Source organism: Strix uralensis, chromosome 27 (genome assembly GCF_047716275.1).
Source record: "Strix uralensis isolate ZFMK-TIS-50842 chromosome 27, bStrUra1, whole genome shotgun sequence".
Classification (NCBI taxonomy): Eukaryota; Metazoa; Chordata; class Aves; order Strigiformes; family Strigidae; genus Strix; species Strix uralensis.
The window spans coordinates 2,354,917-2,376,965 of NC_133998.1; the positions used below are offsets into that span (position 1 = coordinate 2,354,917).

General features: G+C 61.3%; 1 protein-coding gene across 3 annotated transcripts in view; it reads left to right on the forward strand.

Annotated features, from left to right (window-relative positions):
• CSNK1G2 (casein kinase 1 gamma 2) overlaps window positions 1–19,656 on the forward strand; it is a 45,912-nt gene extending 26,256 nt beyond the window's left edge. For 2 of the 3 annotated variants that reach the window (XM_074851958.1, XM_074851959.1), the window contains exons 2-13: window positions 3,132–3,628; window positions 11,436–11,476; window positions 12,041–12,110; window positions 12,531–12,679; window positions 13,154–13,388; window positions 13,616–13,701; window positions 14,116–14,200; window positions 14,290–14,438; window positions 14,916–14,999; window positions 16,716–16,820; window positions 18,471–18,577; window positions 19,103–19,656. In XM_074851958.1, coding sequence (XP_074708059.1) covers window positions 3,442–3,628; window positions 11,436–11,476; window positions 12,041–12,110; window positions 12,531–12,679; window positions 13,154–13,388; window positions 13,616–13,701; window positions 14,116–14,200; window positions 14,290–14,438; window positions 14,916–14,999; window positions 16,716–16,820; window positions 18,471–18,577; window positions 19,103–19,157 — 1,353 coding nt within the window. In that variant the 5' untranslated portion in view covers window positions 3,132–3,441 and the 3' untranslated portion in view covers window positions 19,158–19,656. The remainder of the gene's footprint in view (window positions 1–3,131; window positions 3,629–11,435; window positions 11,477–12,040; window positions 12,111–12,530; window positions 12,680–13,153; window positions 13,389–13,615; window positions 13,702–14,115; window positions 14,201–14,289; window positions 14,439–14,915; window positions 15,000–16,715; window positions 16,821–18,470; window positions 18,578–19,102) is intronic. The other variant, XM_074851960.1, reaches the window with a different exon arrangement.
• Window positions 19,657–22,049: the final 2,393 nt, after the last annotated feature.

Below are 22,049 nucleotides of genomic sequence, written 5' to 3' on the forward strand. Positions count from 1 at the left end.
CGGTATTTATTTTTTCCCTTCTGTTAGGGCTCTGTCTCACTCCATTGTCTGAAATTCCCTTGCAGAGACAGGCCCATAACTCTTTAAAAAAAATAATCCCAAACGCGGGGGCTGGAGCTCCCTCAGCTCTGGCTGGCGGCCGCCTGACTCTGTGCAAACAGTCTGGGCCTGAAATCCCCTGGGACTGAACATAAAGGTCTGATTCAAAACGAAAATGGGGTATGAAGCAGCGTGGCCTGTGCATCACCATCTGCCTCCCCTTCCCCACTGGGTGGCTGGAGCTGTGTCTGGGGAAGGTGCCTCCCGAAATGCCTGGGGAGAGCCGTGCCGCTCTGGGAGCTGGGGGGTCACAGGGGAATGGCTCCCCGGTGTCCTTGTGAGAGGCCGGCGGAGGTGGGAGAGGCATGAGATGGGTGGGAGGGCACGGCCATGCGCTGAACCCGGAGCGGAAATTATTGGGGGAGCAAAGAATGAGCAGGATATCACGTGTCAGCCGTGTGCGCCCGGGGCTGGGGGAGAACAAAGCGCAGGGAAGCCCTGCTCCGCTGCCGCTCCCACCCCGCTTCCTGCTGGCACGGGACGGAGACCGCTGGCTGCCAGGGGAAGGGAGCGTCAGGGCAGGAGCCGGCCTGCAGCTGCCCACCTTTGGGGAAACTGGAAGGCTCTCTGTGCCTCAGTTTCCCTCGGCTGAGATGGACTGGGTGCAACAAATGGTCCCCAGGTGTTGGCCTGCTGGGGGTGGCCTTGGAGGGCCAAGCTGTGCTGGGGCTGCTGAGCTCTGGGGATGCTCTGGAGGTGTTGGCTTGGAGGATAGAGCCTGTGGGGGAAGGAGGGGAACTCCCATCCCCCATGAAAACCTTGTTCCCCAGTACTTAATGAACAGGCGGGTCTCACAGATGGGTGTCATGCACCCATAACAGCCCCAAGGAGCTGGGTCAGCACCCTGCACCTTCGGTGCCTGCAGCTCCGGTCCCTCCTGGAGAGCAGCGGCATTTTGCCAGGGTGCTGCGGACGGAGCGTGGTGGGCCCTGGCGAGGATTCGGTGTCAGGCGAGGACTGGGAGCGGGGCAGCCCCAGGGAGCAGCTCCCCTGCCCACAGACCCTTACATGGCCGGTCCTTCCCCCGTGCTGAGCATGGACTTGGGTGTTTTTCCTCCCTCTGTTGCTCTTAGACCCTCCCCCATTTCCCCCCATGCACCCTTTAGCACAAGAAGCCTTTTTTTGTTATTAATAGCTATTGAGAGCCAATAAAAAGTTTTATGGGGTTTGGCCAAGCGTCAGGGCTTGCAGTGTGCTCATTTCCTGGAGTCTGAGTGCTGGAGGGGCGTGGGTTTGCTTGTTTAACCCGCAGGTAATGAGGCCGTGGCAGCAAGGACTCTTGGTGGGTGTCACAGGAGCAGAGGAGTGGAGGAAGGTGGTGAGAGGGGGAGCGGGGCTGGGGGGCCGGGCAGGGAGGGATGGAGGCTGCCTCCCAGTTCGGCTCACTCGAAACACAGCAAGGGCCGAGCTGGGAGCAAAACCAGAGATGATGAATGCTGGGGGGAAAGCGGGGTGTGCGTGCATGTGTCGGTCTGTCTGTCTCTCACGTGGCTTCCCAGCGTGCACCCGGCTCCTGCTCAACCTTCTGCACTTTCCAGCCCCTGTTTAGTGTCCCACCTGTCCTGTTCCTGGCACGCTCTGGCCGCCTTCTCCACGGGCGTCCCTGTGAGGAGGGACCGAGCCGACCTCCCCCCAGGCAGCTCTGGTGGGAGTCCTGGATGGAGGGAGAGCGTGGCTCCCTCTTGGGAGCCTGGTTCCCAGAGCACGGAGTTGGTCTGTGCTACTTGTCATTGCACCCCTCCGGAAGGGAGCGAGGGGCTGATTTGGCCTTGATGGTGGGCTGTACCCGTGTGGACAGTCAACTGCACGGAGGGGGCTCGTGCAGGGCCAGTGTCACAGAACCATAGAGTAGTTTGGGTTGGGAGGAACCTTTAAAGGTCACCTAGTCCAACCCCCTGCAGTGAGCAGGGCTGTGGACATTTGAAGGAGCTCCCCGGCTTGAGGGGCTGAGCTGAGTCCTTGCCTGTTTGTGGGGGCCAAGGGGAACCCTGAATTAACCCACTGCCAGCACGGGCTTCCTGCCAGCCTCACTGGGAAGTGCTGGGAGCTGCGCACATGAGGCAGGCAAGGTGCTGCACAACCACTGAGCAAACCGGCATCCACGGCCATCAGTTACTCTCATCAAGTGTCACAGCGGCTTTTGCCCAGGCTGCAGCCAGCAGCCCTGTTCGCCACCGTGCCTCGCTCCAAGCTTTGTAATTAAAATCAAGGTTTGTTTGTGAGAGCCAAGGAAGGTGCAGCAATCAGGAGCTCACCGTGGAGGCAAGCGGGGTTTTAGTAAGTCCTGGGTTCCTCTTTGCTAGTGTCTGTTTTACCCCAGCCTGGCAGGCTGTCGTGGGAGCCCTGAGCGTGGTCATCCCACACACACGCACAGCTGCTTAGAAACCGTGTCCTCTCCCACGCGTCCTGGCGCAGGATTGTTGGCACAAAGGTCCCGGCCCCGCCACAGCGGAGGCTGGTGCTCCGGGGAAGCGCTCTGACTCAGCCAGCCACAGCCTCTGGACCCGCAGGGACCCTCCCGACAAGCAACTGTCTGGGCAGAATATCCTCTTTTCACTTCATAGGAAATTGCAGGCCTGGCGTGGTTTGTCCCGTAACGCAGTGGTTTACGTGTGTCCTTCGCTCTTGGGGTTTCTCGGGTCTGACCCGCGGCAGCCTGGCCCCAAGCACCTCGGCTGGTGCCTCCGAAGGTCTCCCTGCTGCCAGCAGCTCTTCCCCGTGGGGACGTTGTTCTCCCCATGTGACTCTTTGCTGGCTCTGACCTGGAGATGCTCCTCAAGTGTTTCACCTCCTGCTGTGGCCAGGCTTTTATTTATTTATGCCAGCATCTTAGCCATGGGGCACGCTGACAGTCCTGATAGCCCAGCTCCTCCCACTGCGACACCCTTCATTGTGGTGGGAGTTACCTGTAACGCAGGGAAGGTGTTGGAGGGGCTCTGCAGAGCTGGGGCAGGAACCTGGAGCCCACAACCCCCTGTTGTCCTCTGCTTCCTCATTTCCTCGTGCTAATTTTCTCCCTCTCCTCTCCACAGCTGGGAGACCAAGGAGCCACGCTGGGAAGACCCTCTCCGCAGGATGTTCTCTCCACCAAAGAACTCCCTCTAACAGGCGATGATGACAATCCCGGCAGGACCTTGGAAAGCACTAACATTTCAGTAGCCCAGCACCCGTGGGTGGCCACTTATCCCTTCTTCTCCACGCCCCGCCCTCCCATCGCTCACCGTGATGGTGTATTAACCAAGAAGAGCCCTGCTTCTTTTCTCCTCACCCCTCAACTTTCGGCAGCTCTGGGATTTGTATGGCAGCAGCGTAACCGTGGAGAGGCCGGGGTATCACAAACTTATGGATTTTGATAAGAGAGGAGGGAAAGGGGAGCTGGAGGAAGGTAAAAGGATGTCCAAGACAGGTGGAGGAAGGAGCAGTCATGGAAGCCGGAGTGCTGGAACCAACTCGGGAGTCTTAATGGTGGGTCCCAACTTCCGGGTCGGCAAGAAGATTGGATGCGGCAATTTCGGGGAGCTCCGTCTAGGTGAGAAGGGTCGTCTTCTGTCCTCGCTGTAACTGCTTGTGCAGGGATTGCCCTGGCATCCACCTCCCGCAGCAGGAGGAGCTGGCACATGCCTCTGGCCATCAGCACCAAGGGTGTTGGCCGGCCGCACGCTGTTGAAGCATTGCGCGTTGCAGGTAGCCCTTGCTCCCTTCACAGTTCCTTCTTCCTCAGTCCCTTCATGCTGTGCTTGATCCTTCAAAGCCCATCATAGCCCAAAGGACTGATTTCAGAGGTGTTTCCCATCTCCTCCCCATACCTATCACTCTTTGGCTTTATCAGGGAGAGCACTACAGTTCAGTCCTGTCTGTTGGAAGTGGTGGTAGCCCACTCAGGCCTGGGTGTCCCCCCCGTCCAGGAACACTTTGTGAGTAACGTTTCACGAGATGCCACTGTGTGCTCACCCCATCTCACCCCACTTGCACGCAGGGTGCTGCCCTCCCGCTGCGCCACGTGCCTCAGGAGCAGATGGAGAGTGGGGGCCTGTGGGGTTTTGTCTCTGCTGGGGCAAAAATCTGGGGAAGAGAGTCTGTATTTCATCCCAGGTCAATTCTCCAGTTGTTGAAACTGGTTGTTTCAGAGACTCTCCTATAACTTTGTGCAGGTGAGAGAGAAAAGGCTGAATAAAACCCAAGCGCCTTCTATGGTCACTCCATTTTGAACCAAGTTTATCAGGAAGCAGTTCAAGCAAACTCTTGTTTCGAGGGTGGGTAGGTTGCTCCTCTTCCAAGGACTCGACATGCCCCAGGAGGCTTTCAGCAAGCTGTTAACTCTTCGGTTGACATCAGGCAGCTGGGAGAGGCCTGGCAGTGCCAGGCACTGCTGTGCCAGCAGCTCAGTCTAGATGTCTCCAGGAATGCGCCTTGGACGTGTTGATGGAGTCTCTGCCAGGCGGAGTGTTGGCCTTGGCTGCCAGTGCTTTGGGAAAGGGCTTGTGCCCTCCTAGGAAGAGGGAAGAGAGCCGGTCCCCGGAGCAGGCTGGGAGCCTGTGACAGCTGTAGGCCTTGTTGCTCCGTGATATTTTAAGCAGCGCCTTTTCAAACCAAGCTCTGAGCTAAACCTGCAGTAAGTGTGGTCGTCTCGGCAGGCTGTTTGCGTGCAAAAGGAGCAGGAGGTGGGAGGCTGTCAGGAGGCGCCGCCGGCAGCCCCGGCTCAGGCACCCGCACGGAGGGTGGGGTGAGTTTACCCACCTCGCTGTGCCGCCTCTGTCTGTGGGGAGTTAATGTCAGCTCTGCCCAGCGTGACAGACTGGCTGGTGCCAGGCTAAACCGTCCTGTTCCTGAACTCCCTGATGGAATCGCCACTTAATTGCAGAGCTTGGGAAAATGCTCTGTTTAAAATCCGGCCAAGCGGCTCCTGCGTTCAGCAGCAGAGGGTCTGTCTCTCCTGGTGTCATGAAGAGCTCAGATCCTCCCTCCAGACCCAGGTATTGTGGAAGGAGAGATATTACGGGATTTTGTCACACCAGCTGCTCCTTTCACTACCCAGGTGGGTCTGGTCACCCCCTGGGGATGTGGTGCCTCCCTGCAGGGCTGGCTGGGAGGGCTCTGAGCTGGGCAGGGTCTACCTGTGTCTTTCCACCTCCTTTTCCCTGCTTGCCAGTGAACGTCCCACCGTGGGTACATGTTTCTGGGTGAGCTATCTTTCCAGATCCTGCCCTAGGCAGGAGTCTGAAACAAGTGGGGCCATGGCTGTTGCTTTGTCTGGTGTGCTCAGTGCTGAGGGTTGGCGTGACCCCTGCCTTGGCTTTCCCCTCGCTTTTTGGGGACAGCACCGAGGTGGACATGAGTCTCCTGTGGATCTGAGGAGCATCTGTGAAACTGGCAGTCTGGGTTGCTCAGAGCAGAGCAGCTGCAGGGATGTGGGAGCAGTTGGGCTCAGTTTGCTCGTGGCTGAAGGGACAAACAGCTCTGGGGCTCTGCAGTGGTTGATTCTCACTGCGAGAGTTTGTCCTTGCCCCCAGCAAGAGAAGCTTCTAATCCCTTCACATGGTTTTCCTGCTGTGTCACACCCTGTAGTGTCCGGCCATAACATGGTAAAGGCCTGAGCACAAGATCTCATCACAGCAGTGGAAGCCACAGCTATGTGGCTTGTTTCCCAAAATCGCATCTCTCTTCCTTAGGTGTGCCTCCGAGCTGTGTCAGGGCTCAGGAATGCTTTCAGGACTTCACAGAAAGTAGGGATTCCTCCAGCTGCAGATGAATGGCAGGGGACCAGAGGGATCCTGCTGTGAAGTGGTGGCATGAGCAGGGATGCTCCCCAGCTGTTGCAGGACACTCAGTTTTCCCCTGGGAATGGAGTGTTCAGTCCTCAAGGCAGGCTGATTGCAGAGGCCAGAGTGTAGCTCAGTGTTTAAAAGCTCCCAAATCTTCTTCCCTTTCATTAAAAAAAAAAAAAAAAAAGCCATGAGGTCTTGCAAAAACATGCTAGGAGGTGACTCCTCCAGCTCCCAGCTGTGGGGGATGGAGGAAGATGAAGTTGCCTTCCAGAAACAGGTAGCACTTTGCCCGATTTCACCACCATGCCAAGAGGCAGGTGCTGATCTGTCCTCCTGGGTGCCTCGGCTCAGCTGTCCCAGATCGAGACAAGTGTCCTCCCAGGTTTGGAGGTGTCCAAAATCAAAAGTGATTTGTTTAAAAATAACATTTAAAAAAAATTGGCATAAGGCAATTGTGGGAAGCCAGAAGGGGAATGACTTGGGCAGGAGTTCCTGGCTGCCAGAGCCATGCTTGGATCCCGCCCCTCCGTGTTCATGCTGGCCTTGGCATCCTGGGCAATACACAGACGTAGTGCCAGTCCCCATCCCAGTCCGGTGGTGCTGCTGCCCAGTTCCTTGCTGTAGGAGCACGACCGGAGAGAGCTGGGCTGGGAGCTGGAGTGGGGCGGCTGCCCCAGCCCTCTGGCACATGGGGTTTGGGGAGAGCCGTGTGGGGATAGCGAGGGGCAGGTTTAGGTCATGCAGGGAGTGGGTCCTGTTACCTCCTGGGCACCCTGTCGTGGTGCTTCACCCTGGGCTGGGCAGGGCACCATTTCCTGACCAGCACGTTCAAAGTGCGTGTTTCTCCCCCTGCCAGCCTGCAGCTATGGGCGAGCGCCAGCCCAGCTCCTCCTGGGCCTTTCCAAAGGCAGCCCTGGGCAGCACCTGCTGCCCGCAGCCCCCCGAGCTCCCCCCTGCCCATCTGCTGCCTGCAGCCAGCCCGCCTCCTTGCCAGGGCTGGATGCTGCCCTCTGAAACACAAGGCAGGAAGAAGCTGGTGGCAGCGGGGGTGACTGGAGCGTGGCTGGTGGCTTGTGTGCCCTGGCACTGGGCTACGGCTGAGCGGCGGGAGCCTGCAGCCGGCTGCCTCTGCCAACTCCCCGTGCCCCCGGGAGCGAGGCCAGCACGTACGGCTCACAGAGAGGGTTTGTTGGAGCAGGCCCCTCTTAGCAGCTCCTCGGTGATGCTTTGGGGTGGGCTGGGATAGGGGGAGAGGAGGAAAACCCAGAGATGAACCAGAAATGTCAAAAATGAGCCCCAAGCACCTGGGTGGTATGCAACTGCCTTCCCTGAGCTTTGCCTGGTGCTGGGCTGCCTCGGAGCTGGGCTTCAGAGCCAGGAGCTGCTCTGTCCTGCCGTGCTGCCTAGGGAGGGGGCTCCCCCACAGCCCCCTCTCCAGTCTGGCCTAAGGCCAGTGCTCTGGTGGGGCTGTGCCACAGAGCTGCCCCGGGGCAGCCTCAGCTGGGGTGCAGGGAGGGACGGGGACCCCGCGGAGGCTGCTGCTTCTCTTCTTCCTGCAATAAACTTCTGCAAATGTGGTTTTTGCAGCTTTCCCTCTCCTCCAGCCTGGTGCATTCATTTCTAACAGCAGCTTGGAAACACAGCAGCTGTTTTTCTTTGAAGTTAAAAGCTGGAAATTAACTTATTTTTAAAAAGTAAACCCAGCATTTTGGAGGGAAGAAAAGGAGGGGCAACAGGTCCTCGTGCAGCGTATGAGCCAGCAGCAGGTCACTACTACAGCTGGGCTGGGGCCATGTCCCAGCTGAATGGTCACGTGCGAGTGCTGGGACATTCCCAAGCTCTCTTGAGCTGTGGCTGTCACCCCTGGCCTGCAGCCTCCTGCGTGCTCACCAGGGGTTATTTCTTGGGGGCCACAAAAGGTACCTTCAGACAACGCGGGCTGGGGTCAGCACATGGTACGTGACACCCTTCTGTCTTCAGCTCTGCAGAGACCTCCGTACACACGCACGTATGGCGAAGGGCTCAGCCACCTCTAAAAGCCTCTAAAAACCTCTGCCTGGTTGGGGCCGCAGACCCCCCATGCGCCGGAGGCGGCTTTGGAGCAGGCTGTGGGAGAGGAGAGCCCACGCGCTGCCTGCTGACTGCTCCTTCTGCCTCCCTCCCTCATGGCTCACGCTTGTTTTTCCTCTTGATCTTTCAGAGTCGCCTCTAGAGGAAGGTCAAACTCTAAAATAACTTTTTATTTTTTTCCCCCCTCCCCTGGTATTAAAACCTAACGCTCCAAGGAGCTGTCATTGCTTGGACTGATGCAGCGTGTGTCGCCGGGGCTGCGGCGTTTGCCGTGCTGGGCTGGTGCCCGCTGCCTTCGCACAGAGCTGCCTTCTCCCGCGCTCCTCCACTGCATCACCCGGGCACTGGAGAAGCCAAATGGCCGGTCCCAGGCCCAGCTGGGTGCTCCTGCCATAGCGCAGAGGCTCCCGGCAGGGCCATCCCCACACCGTGCCACGGCCGAGGGGCAGCGCCAGGGGCTGGCACAGGGGAAGCCGCTTGGATGGGGACCCGACGGGGAGCCCGGCGCAGAGCCCGGCTCCTCCTCGGGCCGCTGTGATGTGCAGGAGCAGGTGCCGGACCCCACTGCTGCCAAATCCGCCTCGGGAGCGGGGCGACTTGGGGGGTAGCGCAGGGGCGAGAGAAAGCCGTGTCCGGCTTTTCAATGCCACACGGACCCCAGGTCTGGTGCCGCCTCCGATGGGCAGCTCTGGCTCGGCTCTGGTCGGACGTGCCGCGTCTTGCAGGTGCTGGCAGCACAGAGCAGGGCAAAGGCCTCTCTGCAAATGTAAATACTTGCTTTCTGCCGCTCATCTTGCCACTTTTTTTTTTTTTTCTTTCAAAAGCACCTTTTATTCTATGGATCCTGCAGCGCTGCCTGCTTGTGTCCTCCCCCGGGGCGGCCTGCGGACTCCAACACATTTTAGGTGTTAAAGTTACCGTCCTTCGGGAGCGCCTGGCGGCGTGGGGGCGGCCCTGGAAGCTGCTCCAGGAGCTGGAGCCAGGAGTTCCCCGGTGTGGGCCAGGCCCTGCCAGGGAAGGACCCCACAGCCCTCCCTCCTTGCTCTTTCGCTTTTTCTTTCCTTTTTTTTTTTATTGGGGAAGAGGATGGTGGTAGTTTGACAGCAGCAATGGCCCGTCCTCTCTTTGCTCCCCCATCTTTTCTATCAGCTTTGTCCAAGCCCTCCAAGTGTTACAGGAAGGGATGAACCATGAGGGTATCAAATGATTTGGACTCGTTTCTTAGGCTGGGAGAGGACTGCCAGCTCCCAGAGCATTTTTGTGGGTAGTTTTTTGTGCCAGCAAGCCCCAAAGGGGGCCAGCACGTTGGGGACAGGACAGATGCCACGTACCAGGGACCGGGTGGACCTCTCCAAGCACAGCCCTGCTGGGGATGCTCCTGCCTCCTCCCCTTCTCCCTGCTGTGCCGGGCCGGTTATGCAGTGCCCCTCTGGCAGGATGGCAGGTATCTTGCTGTGGGGTTTTTTTCCCTCATCAGACTGAGCCTAACCTCAGGGAATATCCAGCTCTGAGTTTTCTGGTTGCATGTTACTGCCCTGAAGGCAGCAGTGATTTTTTTGGACTGAACTGTACAGCCCCAAGACCAGAGCCCACCTTAAGCGGGGAGCACATGGGGACCCTGTGCTGTTGTCACAGGTAGGGCCATGCCTGCCTGGCTGGGCTCTGCCTGCCCCTGCATCTCAGCCAACGCACAGGGCTGTTTTGGTCTCCCTTGTGATTGTTTGCAAAACACAGAGGTCCTGGTGTGTGGAAGATAAGCTGCCTGCACGCGCTCCTCCTCCCTGCCAGCTTGCTGCCTTCTCTCCCTGTTAAGTTGTTGGGAGGTGACTGCTCAGGCAGGGGCAAGGGAGCTGCACTAGGCTCCATCAAGATTTCAGTTCTTCCCTGCCCCAATCAAGTTCCCAATGAACTGAGGGTTTCCTTGAGCTCTCTGGAGCCATGCACAGGTCTGGGGGATGTCCCACCTCCTCCCCAGGAAATGTCAGTCTGTGATGGGCCAGAAACCCAGGGTCTGGCATACGCTGTGTTAGCCAGACTCTTCTCCTTCCCAAATCACCTACTTCCTAATCGCTGTGAAGGGATTTGGTTTTGCAGAGGCAGGAAACAAAGTGGCTTGGCAGAAGTCCCCTGGGAGGGGAGAGGGTCAGCGAGGCAGCAAGACTGAGCCCCTCCTTGGCTGCAGAGCCTGTCCCTGGGAGCAGCTGCTCCATTAATATCTCCCATTCATCCCTCTTCCCGTAATCCTGCTGCCGACTCTGGCACTCAGCAGCTGGCTCTGATGTCACCCGGCAAGGATTTATTGCTGCTTCAGGTGGAGAGCAGCAGTCGGAGCAGATGAAATCTTATGCCAGGAGGAGCTTGTTCCCTGAGCAAATTGCTTGGAGAAAATCCGAGGAGACAGATGCAGCTCCATCAGATACGCACATGCCAGGCAGTGGGATCGCGTGTCTGCTGGCTCTGCGTGCTGTGGAAAGGAACCTGCTGCGCTTAACTCACATCTCCCTGGTGTCCTGGAGGGCTCTGGCAGCCGGGGCACTCAGATATTTCTGCAAACCTCTTTAATCTTTGCCTTTATGGACCTGAGGCAGAGGTTGTACTGAGCTTCCCGGGTGTAACACCTTCCTCATGCCCTCCTGGCTCTCTGGAGCGAGCAGGGTGATGTGCAGACACCGTTAGTTCAACCTCTCTGTAGTTATGGCTGTGAAAAGTCCCCTGAAGGTGCAGAGCTCTCTAAGAAGTCATTGACAGGGTTTTGGGGTGGCATGGCTGCCCTCTCAGCTCGCCTGGGTGCTTGGAGGCAGTCGTCTGGCCCTTTCCACAGCACATCGGTGCCTTCAGCTCCTCCTTGTACAGCCTGGGCCGTGCCGTGGGTCTGCTCCCGGCTTCCCCTGCACCCTTGGGTGGGTGGGAGCATCCCGAAGGACGAGGCTGAGCCACACACACACATAAATACATGCGTGTCATGCCCTGGAGTGACCCCAGCCCTGGAGAAGGGGTTTCCACCTACCTGCTGTGTCTTCGAATCAGCTGCAGTGCCTGAGGCTGCCCCAGTGTTCTTGGGGGCTCCCTGCCACCCTCTGTGTGGTCCCACCACCCACAAAACAGCATCCCCCGACTCTGGATGGCCCTCCCAGAGCAGGGCGGCCCCTCTCCATGCAGGGCTGTGGCTGGGAGAAGCAGCAAGTCCCAGCCTTGTTCCTGCCTTGGCCAGTCACACACCTGCAGGCCTGGACTGGGGCTCTGTCCCCTCCCAGCAGCCTGCCAGTCCCAGAGGAATCCTCTTGCCCCATCTGGGGGTAATTAACAGGCGTGTTGCAACTCCCCACAGTGGGTTCCTGCTCCCGCTCACGCCTCGAGGCCTGTTTATGTGTTGCGGGAGCTGCTGAACCTGTTCAGGACGTTCTGCAGCCCAGGAGCCCTCGGGGACTGCGGCGGGTGTGAAGTGGGGTTAATGCAAAGGCTCACTTTCTTCCAATTGCCTTTTCGTGTCTCTCCTTGCAGGAAAGAACCTCTACACAAACGAATACGTAGCTATCAAATTGGTGAGTCCCTCTGTGGTCGTGGCGGGTGATGTTCAGGCCATCTGGGAAGGAGATTGATTGTTCCCCCTCCCCAGGTTGTTCAAGCAGGTCGAGCCGGGCGGGTTGTGGTAGGGGCTGGGTGGGTGGGTGTGCAGGGGAGCTGTGCTCGCTGCTAGGAATTGAGGGCAGGCAAAGCGTCGCACATCATTGCGGGTGGGGTGATGTGGGGCCCGGGGAGAGAGGAGCTGGGTCTTCGCTTCTCCAGGATCTCCCTGTGGCCTGTGCTGTGCTCAGCCAGTGGCAGCAGCAGAGAGACCTGCAGGAGAGGGAGGTGCCCACTGATACCTGCTCCCATTAATGTCTACCCCAGCACCCATTTCTCTGGAGGGGGTGGATCTGCCTCCCATATGGGCTGGTTTTCTCTCATCGTCCCCTGAGGCTTCATCTCCCATTTTATACCAGTTTTCTCAGCCCCAAATGCTCTCAGTCCAGCTGTTGCCAGAATGTGAAGAACGTGTCTGACACCCAGACCTCTGTAACACCCTGCTTCCTACAACAGTCTTAACTGTTCTTTTCTCCTCCAAGGAACCCATAAAATCCCGGGCCCCCCAGCTGCACCTGGAGTATCGGTTCTACAAACAGCTCGGCAATGCAGGTATGGGGCCGGGCTGAGCTGCCACGGGGAGCTGGCTGCCTGGGCCACACTGCTAGGGAGGGGAGGCTGCCTGTAAATGTGACTCTGCATCTTCATTCCCAGCCTGAGCAACTCCTGCCCATCTGCTCGGCTGGGAGGGGCCGATTTTACACAGAGCCACGTTTAATCTTTGATCCCTTCTTACTCGGTTCTTTCCCCCCACCTCCCCCGCAGCAGAGTCAGGGATGTAGATGGAGCTGCCTTCTTCGCCCTCCTGCCAAGAGCAGAGCCAGGCTGTCTGCGGCGTGGAGGGAGGGCAGTGCAGAGACATCCCCCCCATCTGCCCCCTGTCCCAACTCCAGCTGTGGCGTGGCCATGAGCGTGGCCGTGTGCTGCTCAGCCCGTTGCAGCCCCTCACAGCCCCTGCTTTGTCTCTTGCAGAAGGAATTCCTCAGGTTTACTACTTTGGCCCCTGTGGGAAGTACAATGCCATGGTGTTGGAGCTGCTAGGACCCAGCCTAGAAGATCTCTTTGATCTGTGTGATCGGACCTTCACGCTCAAGACCGTCCTGATGATCGCGATCCAGCTGGTGAGCGCAGCACCCCCACCTCGCCTGCCCCTCTGTGTGGCTCAGCCCCGGGGGAGCGGGGTGATGCGTGGGCACGGTGCTCAGGCTGCGTGGGGACCCTGCAGGGAGGGTGAGGGCAAGGAGGGGTGAGCCACAGGCTGCAGGAGACACTGCTGGCACATCCCAGACTGCCTCCCTCCATACCTTGCCCTCTCCCTGAGGTAGGAGGGCTCTCCCCCGCCCTACACAGCCCCTCTCTGAGCACAAACGTGTGTCTGTCACTGTGTGTCCGAGCTGCAGCCGGACTGAGGTTGTCTCCCAGGGCTGGAGGACCCGTTGTGCCCGTCCTTTCGATGCAGGGTGACATACGGGCTGAGGGGAGCAGGGGGGCTGCCTGGGGATGAGGCAGTCAGAGCAGAGTCAGGCCCCGGGGAGGGGAGTGCAGGACGTGTGGTGTGTCTCTGCCGCGGTGCTGACATCTCCTTCTGCCCCCAGATCACCCGGATGGAGTACGTCCACACCAAAAGCCTGATCTACAGAGACGTCAAGCCAGAGAACTTCTTGGTGGGGCGGCCGGGCAGCAAGCGGCAGCACACCATCCACATCATTGATTTTGGCCTGGCCAAAGAGTATATTGACCCCGAGACCAAAAAACACATCCCCTACCGAGAGCACAAGAGCCTGACAGGGACAGCACGCTACATGAGCATCAACACCCACCTCGGGAAAGGTGTGTGCACACCACACGGCCAGCCCTGCCTCTTGGCCAAAAGGGAGAGGGAAGGGGACTGCAGGGTGCGAGCTCCCCCCTGCCAGAGGTGGGGCTGGGGACAAGCTGCCTCCTGCTCTTCAGCCTGGGGTGTTGGCAGGGGACTTGGGGAGCTCTGGGGTCTGGCGGGGGACAGGGACAGTGGCTGTAGTGGGAACATGACCATGTCTCATCTCTTCTCCATCCAGAACAAAGCCGCAGGGACGACCTGGAAGCATTAGGGCACATGTTTATGTACTTCCTCCGCGGGAGCCTCCCTTGGCAAGGCCTCAAGGTAACTGCCAGCTCCCGCTGTCCCTGGGCACGGCTGCCCCAGGGGTCTGGCTCTGCCCTGACATGGGCGGTGTCGGGGAGGGGGGGAAGCTTTGGCCCCTGGCGTGTTGGAAGGTGCCCTCTGCCAGCTGCAGGGGCTGTTGCTCTGAGCTCTGTGCCAGGCCCTTGCTGTGCTGAGCAGCTGTAGGTGTCCCCGCTCAGTGTCCCCCCGCTTTGCTGGCTGTCCTGGAGCCACACTCCCTGGTGTTCGTCCTCCAGCCCTGCCCTGGGTGAGGGGATTCCCTGGGAATGAGCTCTGGCTGTTACCTCGAAAAGGGGGACCAAGAAACCATCATGGTCTGGTGTCACCCAGTGCCATCCTGGCTCGTGGGGATGTGCCTCGCCCTCACGCTGACGCGCTCCTTGTCTCTGCCAGGCTGACACGCTAAAGGAGAGGTATCAGAAGATCGGCGACACCAAAAGAGCCACTCCAGTGGAGGTGCTCTGTGAGAACTTCCCAGGTGAGGGCACTCTGCATGGCCTGTCCCTGTCCCCAGAGCCCGCTGGCATCTCGTCCCCCTGCCCCAACTGAGCCCACTCTGTCCCACAGAGGAGATGGCCACGTACTTGCGCTACGTGCGGCGGCTGGATTTCTTTGAGAAGCCCGACTACGACTACCTGCGGAAGCTCTTCACAGACTTGTTCGAGAGGAACGGTTACGTGTTCGACTACGAATACGACTGGGCAGGGAAACCGCTGGTGAGTGCTGAGGGAGGGGGGGTGGGCAGAGGGTGCTGGGCCCCTGCGTGCCTGGGGGTGGTGGGGAGGCAGCGGGGTCTGTGGCAGCAGCCGGGGGGGATGCAGGTCGGCAGTCGTCCCTGCCACACACATCCCTGCCCAAGAGACCAGCTCCACCAGTCCTCCCCAGACCCAGCAGCCAGCTCCAAACTGGGGCTGTCGTGCCGACGAGTTAAAGCTGTGACACAGAAATTGGAGGCTCCTGGAGCCAAGGGGAGCCCAGCAGTCGAGTTGGCACCTTGTGTTCTGCCATGGGCACCCTCCAGGGCTCACTGCAGCCACATACCAAGCGTGAAGCTGCTGGGGTGGGGGTAGGAGCTGGGATCGGGCCCCGATTCTGGGGTGTTTTGCACATTTGGCTGGAGGTTGGATGAGGGGGCACGGGGTGGCAGGAGGGTTGCTGTGCCGTGGCTGATGTTGTCCTTGTCATGTCCCCAGCCCACCCCCATCGGCACGATGCACAGCGAGGTGCAGGTGCAGCCCCCGAACAGAGACAAAGCACAGCCACACACCAAACACCAGGTGAGCAGCGGCGCTGCCCCGGCCGGGGCACGGGACCACGGTCGTGCGCGGCTTGGGCTTCTGATCCATGGACCCACGTAGCCCAGCGGGGCCTATGGATGGAGGCAATGACTGGGGTGTCTTTTTGTCCCCAGTGCTGTCTGTGGGAGGGCTTCCTCCCTGCAGGTCTGTGGCTAGCGGGGGGACCAGGGCAGTGTCCCTAGGGCCGGGTGGCCCGAGAGAAACAGGAGGAAGCAGCCTTGGGAGGCTGTAACACGGCGGGGAAGTGCCAGGCCTGGGCTTCAGTGGGCAAGCTGCAGGGCTTAGTGCTGGCCGGGGGGTGTGGGCACGGCCCGGGCTGAGCCACCCTGTGCTAAGGACCATGTCCCCGGTGCCGCGTCCCCATGGGAGTAACTCGCTGCTCTGTTCATGGTGCCACTTTCAGCAGGACGGGGACAAGGGACAAGGGAGGGGGCTGCCTGGATTCGTGGGGCGGCTTGGCAGCGTTTTGCCCTGTGCTGGAGAGAGGGGCTGGCTTTGCCAGGGCACGTGGGACCGAGCTGGGAGCAGCCCGGGGCAGGCAGACGGGCAGAGCTGTGCAGGCAGCTCACTGCCGTGGGAAAGGGCTGCGCTGCCCAGCCCTTCTTCAGTGCTGTGGCCTGTCCTGCCCTGGTGCAGGAAACACAGCTTTGGGACTGCTGCCATCAAGAGCAAAGCTCATGCCTTTCCCCAGCAGTCCTGTACAGGCCCTCGTCCTCTTGCCTTGAACCTCCACAGAGAGCAGAGCACCTGCAAAGGGGCTGGAGCCGAGGGTGCAGCACCCTGTCCTCCCTCACCCACGTGTCGGTCCCGCAGTGCCCCTCGCTGCTCCTGGCCGAGCCCCAGGAGCCTGGGCCAGCCCTGGCTCTCACTGGCCAGCGGCTGGGCAGCGCTTCCTGAGGGGGAGGACAACATCGTCAAAGCACCTCTGGCTCATTCCTGGGAACTTGCTCCCAGTAAGGCCTGCTCTCTGCCTCCAGCATCTGAGAAATGCCGTGTTCCACATCCCTTCTCGAGAGCAGCGCGAAAAGCAAAGCACAAAACTCTCACTGCGTGGGAGCAGTTTCCAACCTGGGGATGCAGGATCCCCCGGCAGCTGCGGGGCTGGGCCGTGCTCACCGTGGTGAGGGTTTGGTGGCGGGGTACTGCCGCGCTGCGGGACAGCTGAGGAGCCCGTGCCCTCGAGGAGCGGCACAGCGTCCTCGCCGTCGCCCCTCGAAGCTCTGCGTCGGCCTCGGAACATCGCGCTCGCAGGAGAGCGGCCGGCAGCGGCGCTGGGCCCGGCTGCATCTCCCCGCGCAGCGAGCGGCACTGCTGGCCCAGCCCGCCCCGCTGGCCCTGTGTGGGGCTGACCGTGCTCTGCGGGCGGCGTGTCCCCAGCTGCCCGGAGGGGACGTGCCCAGAGCCCAGCTCCATTGCTGGGGGGTGTGTGTGTACGTGGCGGGAAGGATTCAGACCCACGGTGCCACCGCAGGGACCGTGCTGGGGAGCCACCGGGATGGTGCTGCGCGAGTGCCCTCCGCAATCACAAACTCGAGCTGCTCCAGTCATGTTTTTGCTTTTGCATGTCTTATTTTCTCGACTCCCTTTTTGCCACTCTTCTCCCTGCCCCTTCCCTCCACCTCTCCCTTCTCTTCCCCATTCTTCCTCTTTTCTTTTGTTTCTTTTCATTCTGTTCCTCCTGCCTGTCGCGAGCAGCCGCCCGAGGGGACGGAGTTGTGGGATCCTCAGGCCGGTGGGCAGCCTGCCGAGGAGCCTGTGGGAGCTCACCTGGCAGCCGGCAGGCTCGGGGGGTCCGTCCAGGTACATGCAACCACGCGCCGAGGGCAGGGGCGGGCGCGGGAGGGAGCAGAACCACCCTGTGCCGTGCAACCTGCCTGCGCAGCCGGGCACAGGCCGACGTGTGTCTGCCGGCCGCGCCAGGGGATCAGCCCCGCTCCCCCACCCTGTTCCCGTGGTGCGTGGCACTCACGGCTCGCAGACGAGGCTGGCGCTGCTTCCCGGGGGCTGCCGGGCTCCCTCGGTGCTGCCGGTGGGACTCGGAGGGCGGTTAGAGATGGATGAAACGCTGGCTCTGCGTGGCACGAGCAGCCGGGTGGGCAATCGGGCTCTGTCCCACCCGGTGCCGCTCGTCCCAGCAGTGCCGGACAACACGGCCTGATCCCGCGTGGGGACTTCCCTGTGCCTCCTGGCCTGGGGCGACGGCTTCGAGCCCTGCTTCTCCTCCCCTCACCTGGGCAGTCCTTGGCCTCGTCTCCCCTCCTCGGTCCCACACTCGCGCCGTCGGCCCCGTGCTCACCGCCCTCGCAGCCGCCCGGCCCGCCCTGGGCTGGTGGGGTGTCCGTGGTGGGTCCCCCCAGCTGGGCCTGCGCTGCTTCCTCCGTCTCTGCTTCCGTCCCCGCCGCTGTTGCTCGTTCCTGCTGCTCCGCGGTGAATCTCTGCTGGTGCTCGGTGCCAGGCTGGGGCCTGGCTGCCGTCGTGGGGCCGGGGCAGACCGTGGGGCCAGCTTGTGCTCTGCCCCGCTCCTCCCACGCCACGTCCCCTCCCTGCCACCGCCGCTGCTCCCGCTTTCGCTCCGCAAACGCCCGCCCCTGTCCTCCGCCTGCTGCCGGCACTGTGGGGGGGTGTTGGTGATGCGTAGGGGGTCTCTGGGCTTGTTTCGGGGGGCTGTAGCTTGCCGTAGCCCTGCTGGCTGGGCGCTGTGGCTGTCGGAGGGCAGCTCCTCCACGAGTCTGGGTAAGGCCGAGCCTCCTCGCCGGGGATGAGCAGCTTGGCGATCCTTTGGCCTGTGCAGCCCCAGGGAGCTCCTGGCTTTGCCTGGGGGCAGCGGGTGCAGGAGGGGGGTTTCGGGCAAGTCCCAGTCGCCTGTGCCAACCCCGTCCTTGCTTCGGTGACTCAGATCTCCTTCCTCCTGGCCCTGGCACCGCGCACGGCCCCGCTGCCCCGGCGAGCGGGTGGGAGCCCAGGGCCACCTTGAGGCCAGAAGGAGCCCACAGGGTGGGTGCTGGGCTGAGCCCCCCCCAGGGCCTGGCCGTGCTGGGGCTTGGAGCTGGGGAGCAAGAGCCCAGTTGCTCGGCCATGGCAGGGTCGCCTTGGAGCAAGAGCTTCTCACGGGGCCGTGTCTCCCGGGCACGTTAGAGCTGGCTGCCGGCAAGCCCCTCTCCCGGCGAGGTGCGCAGGGGTTCCCAGGAGCTGGGATCCTCCCCGAGACGCCGAGGGGATCAAACCCCTCTGTGCGATGGGGCTGAGCGCCGCTGCCTGGGTGAGGGCACCATCCTGCTGCCCTGCGTGGGGACCTCGGTGCTCCCGGCTCTCGCAGGGCCGGGGGAGGGCTGTGCTGCCTCCTGGGGCTGCACCTCTCCGGGACACGGCTGCCATGGGGTGGGGGGGACGAGGCTGAGGACCGGCCTGTGCCCCAGGGGCTGCCCCGCGCTGACGCTCACTTCTCCCCAGGTGATGAGCTCCACCAACGGTGAGCTGAACACGGACGACCCGACGGCAGGACATTCGAACGCCCCCATCACAGCCCCCACCGAGGTGGAGGTGACAGACGATACAAAGTAAGGACACAGCCCCGCTGCCTCCCTCTCACCGGGGCCGCGATGGCCGCAGGTTTTGGCAGCTGCCCTGCTGTCCGGTGCCCTCTGGCGAGGAACAGCCTGGCTCTAGGGCGAGTAGGGCTCTTCCCTGGCACCCCACGCCATTGCCGGCCCCTTCCCGCCTTGCCCGCGTCCTCCCCAAAGCCAGCGCCATGGGATGTGCTCAGATCCGGGGCCGTTCCTCCTCCAGGAGCCCCTGCGTGGCCCCAGCTCTGGCCACTGCTGTTTGCCGTGGCTGACATCGCGTGCCATGGCCACTGTCACCCTTGCTGTGGCAGGTGCCGCTTGCCGTGGCCATCGCGGTGCTCCCGACCCGGCCCCTGCCACGTACCACGGCGCTTCCCGGAGCAGCTCTGCCCACGTGGGGCTCACCAAGACACTGAGGGGGGGTTCCTGTCCCCGCCACCGGCTCTGCCCTGACCCTGGGGCCGCTGAGCCCGTCCGTGTCCCGGCCCGGGGGGCTGACACTGTCCCCTCTGTCCCCAGGTGCTGCTGTTTCTTCAAGAGAAGGAAGAGGAAAACCACCAAGCGTCGCAAGTGAGCTGCCGGGGCCGGGTGGAGCGGTGGGTGCGATGGCTCCTCTCCCTCTGGCCGTGGCTGGATCTTGCCCTGCGGAGCCGGCGGCTGCGGCCCCTCGGTTTGGACGGGGCCGGGGGGGGCCGAGCGGGACGGCCTCCCCCAGCGCCCCACGCGCAGGCGGGGAGCGGGGCCTCCCCAAACTGCTTGTCCTTTCCTCCGCCACTCGCCCAGCGCGTGGCCGTTTACGCGAACCAAGCCCGACTTCGCTGAAGTTCCTGCGTCCGTCAAAAAGGAGAAAAAAAAAAAAAAAAAAAAGAAACCGAAACAAATCCACGGCGTCACTTGCTTTTGAGTCTATAACTAGTATGAAAATGGGGATCAACTCTACAGACTCTGAACCGTCGCTGTCAGAAGAAGCAGAAGACAATTTCGAGAGCAGTGGGCTAAGGAGGAATTTTTTTTTTTTTTTTTTTCTGTTGCTTCTTTGTCTCTTAAGTTAATTTAAAGTGAGTCTCGGTGCAGAGTGCTGAGTCGTCAGTCTTTGACCGTCATCTTCAGTGTTACTGAATTCTGCTCTTCCTTTAGGCCCCCCCACCCCGTGTCCCCCGCTGGGTTCCCTTCCCCTTTGTTAACGCCTTCGGTGACGAGCGCTGCGGTCTCCGGTAGGGTGAGAAGTGCTGGGGTGCGTGATTGGGGCGGGGGGGGGGGTGGGCAGGGAAGAGGAAATGCGTTTACAGTTCATTTTACGATGCACTTTTGCTAGCAATACAGCGATGTTTGGGCCTGCCAGAACAAGTCGGTGACTTCTGGGGGCTGGGGGGACAGGGACAGCAATGGGCTGCCCCGGCCACTGCCAGCGCCCCTGGGCCGCGGGAAGGGCGGTGGCGGCGGCAAAGCGAAGGGCTGGAGGTGGCTCCGCCAGAGCTGCAGGAGTTGGCAGGGGCAGCGCCGCGGCCGCGGGGCAGCGTTTTATCGGCCTTTTTGGTTTCACAGGTTGTTTTGCCGCGTCTCTGAGCCCCCCACCCCCAACAAGGACCCTCCCTGGGGCAGCAGTGGGCGCAGGGTGGGCCGGGACGGGTGGCACCGCGGGCAGGCCTGGAGCCACGCGGGATGAGCCACGCGGGGAAGGACAGCGAAGGGTGTCAGGGTGGAGCGGTGCCGCAGGCGCAGCATCCCCCCGCCCGCGCTGGGGCCGGGCCTGATCCTGGGGTGGGGGAACTGGAGTTCTTGCAACTTAAACACACGGATAGGAACAGAGAGACACACAGACAGACAGACACACCCCCACTCCCCCCGTTCCTCACCCCCCCAGGGCACTGCAGCTTTCCCACCCGACTGAACCCCTGCACTGTCGTGTGTGTTGATGATGACACATTGGGGCGGGAGGGGGGCACACTTACCTTTACCAAAACTCTGTTGTTCTGCCCCAAGAGAGGGGCTGAGGCTGTGCTGAGGCTTTGGGAGGGGGGGGGGTGGGGTGTGGGAAATGGGACCATCTGTGGCTGCTTCAAAACATTTGTTCCAAACTGACCGTCTTGGGGTGGGGGGGAGGCTGGAGGCCCCGAATCCCGGGAGGGGCTGTGCCAGCCTGAGGGAGGGCGGGGGGGGGGGGGGGGAGGTGTCACCCTGCCCTGCCTGGGCACCCACGGGCTGTGGCTGCACGTTGGGGGCTGTGGGGAGGACACTGCGCCGTGGGCCCTCGTCCTAAATTCGGGCTTGAGCCCAGCTTTGGCTTCTCCTGGCCTGCAGCGGGGCGGGAGGGGCCGGGGCAGCCCCAGCTGCTGCCACATCCCCTGGCCGCGGCGGGGGGGGGGGGTGATGTGCAACGTTTGACCTTGTTTCCCCAACGAGGCAAACAAACAAATTTTTTTTTAAAAAAAAAAAATCGCCTTAAATTTTCACTGGAAGCGAACCCTTCTCAGAGCATCGGCTCAGACCAACCCCAGCGGAGGCCGAAGAGGAGCCGTGGCGGGGAAGGGCCGCGGCTGGTTGCCCGGCTCCGTCTGCGCATCCTCGGCAGCCGCGAGCGGGGCTGCGGGGGCAGCTGAGGACGGCGCCCGGCCCCCGGGACTCGCTGTCCTTCCAGCGAGGAGGCCAAATACTGCGATTGTACGTGAGGGCGTTTGTTCCATCGCGAGTTTAGTTACTGCTTTAAAACAAAGTGTACAGAAATGGCATTTAAATTTCTCTGATGCTTCCTGGAAGCCATAGAATTTAGGGGCTTTTTTTTTTTTTTTATATAAAAACAAAAAATAAAATAAAAAAAAATCTTTAAAACCCTACGCATTCTTCCGCGTTTGATTGCACGGCCCTGAGGGTGGGGACACTGAGCAGCACCCCCTTTTCAGCTGAGGCTGGACCAGCAGCGGGTTCCCCATTCCCCATCCCCTGGTGGGAGCTGCCTGGGCCCCTCCGTGGGCAGAGGGTCGGCTCCCGGCCGCACGCTGCGCAGGGGCCTTTCCTGCGGCTAAAAATAACATCCCCTCGTTTCTTTTTCATGGCAAGCAGCGGGAGGAAGGGCTGGGGGAGGTCGGGGGGCGGCAACGAGGCTCCTGGCTCCAGGCAGCCCCGGGCAGATGTTCCTGGAAGAAGCCGAGGAGCGGGGGAGGCTGGGGGGCAGCTCCCGGCTGGAGCCCCACGCTCCGACACAGGCTCCGACCAGTGGCTCCAGCCTGAAGGACCACAGCCCTGATGCGGATGGGGGAGATGGGGGAGCCTTCGGCCTCGTGGCTGAGGAGGAGGAAGGGCAGGACGGGCATCGTGCTCGAGCCAGGCGAGACCCAGCCACGGCCGCAGGACCTCGCGCCTCCTCGAGCACAGCGCTGACGCGTACGAGAGGGCTCAGGGCACCCTGTGCCCCAATAACGGGCTCCAGCGCCGGCTGGCCAAGGGCTGGAAGCTCCCACAGCCCAGC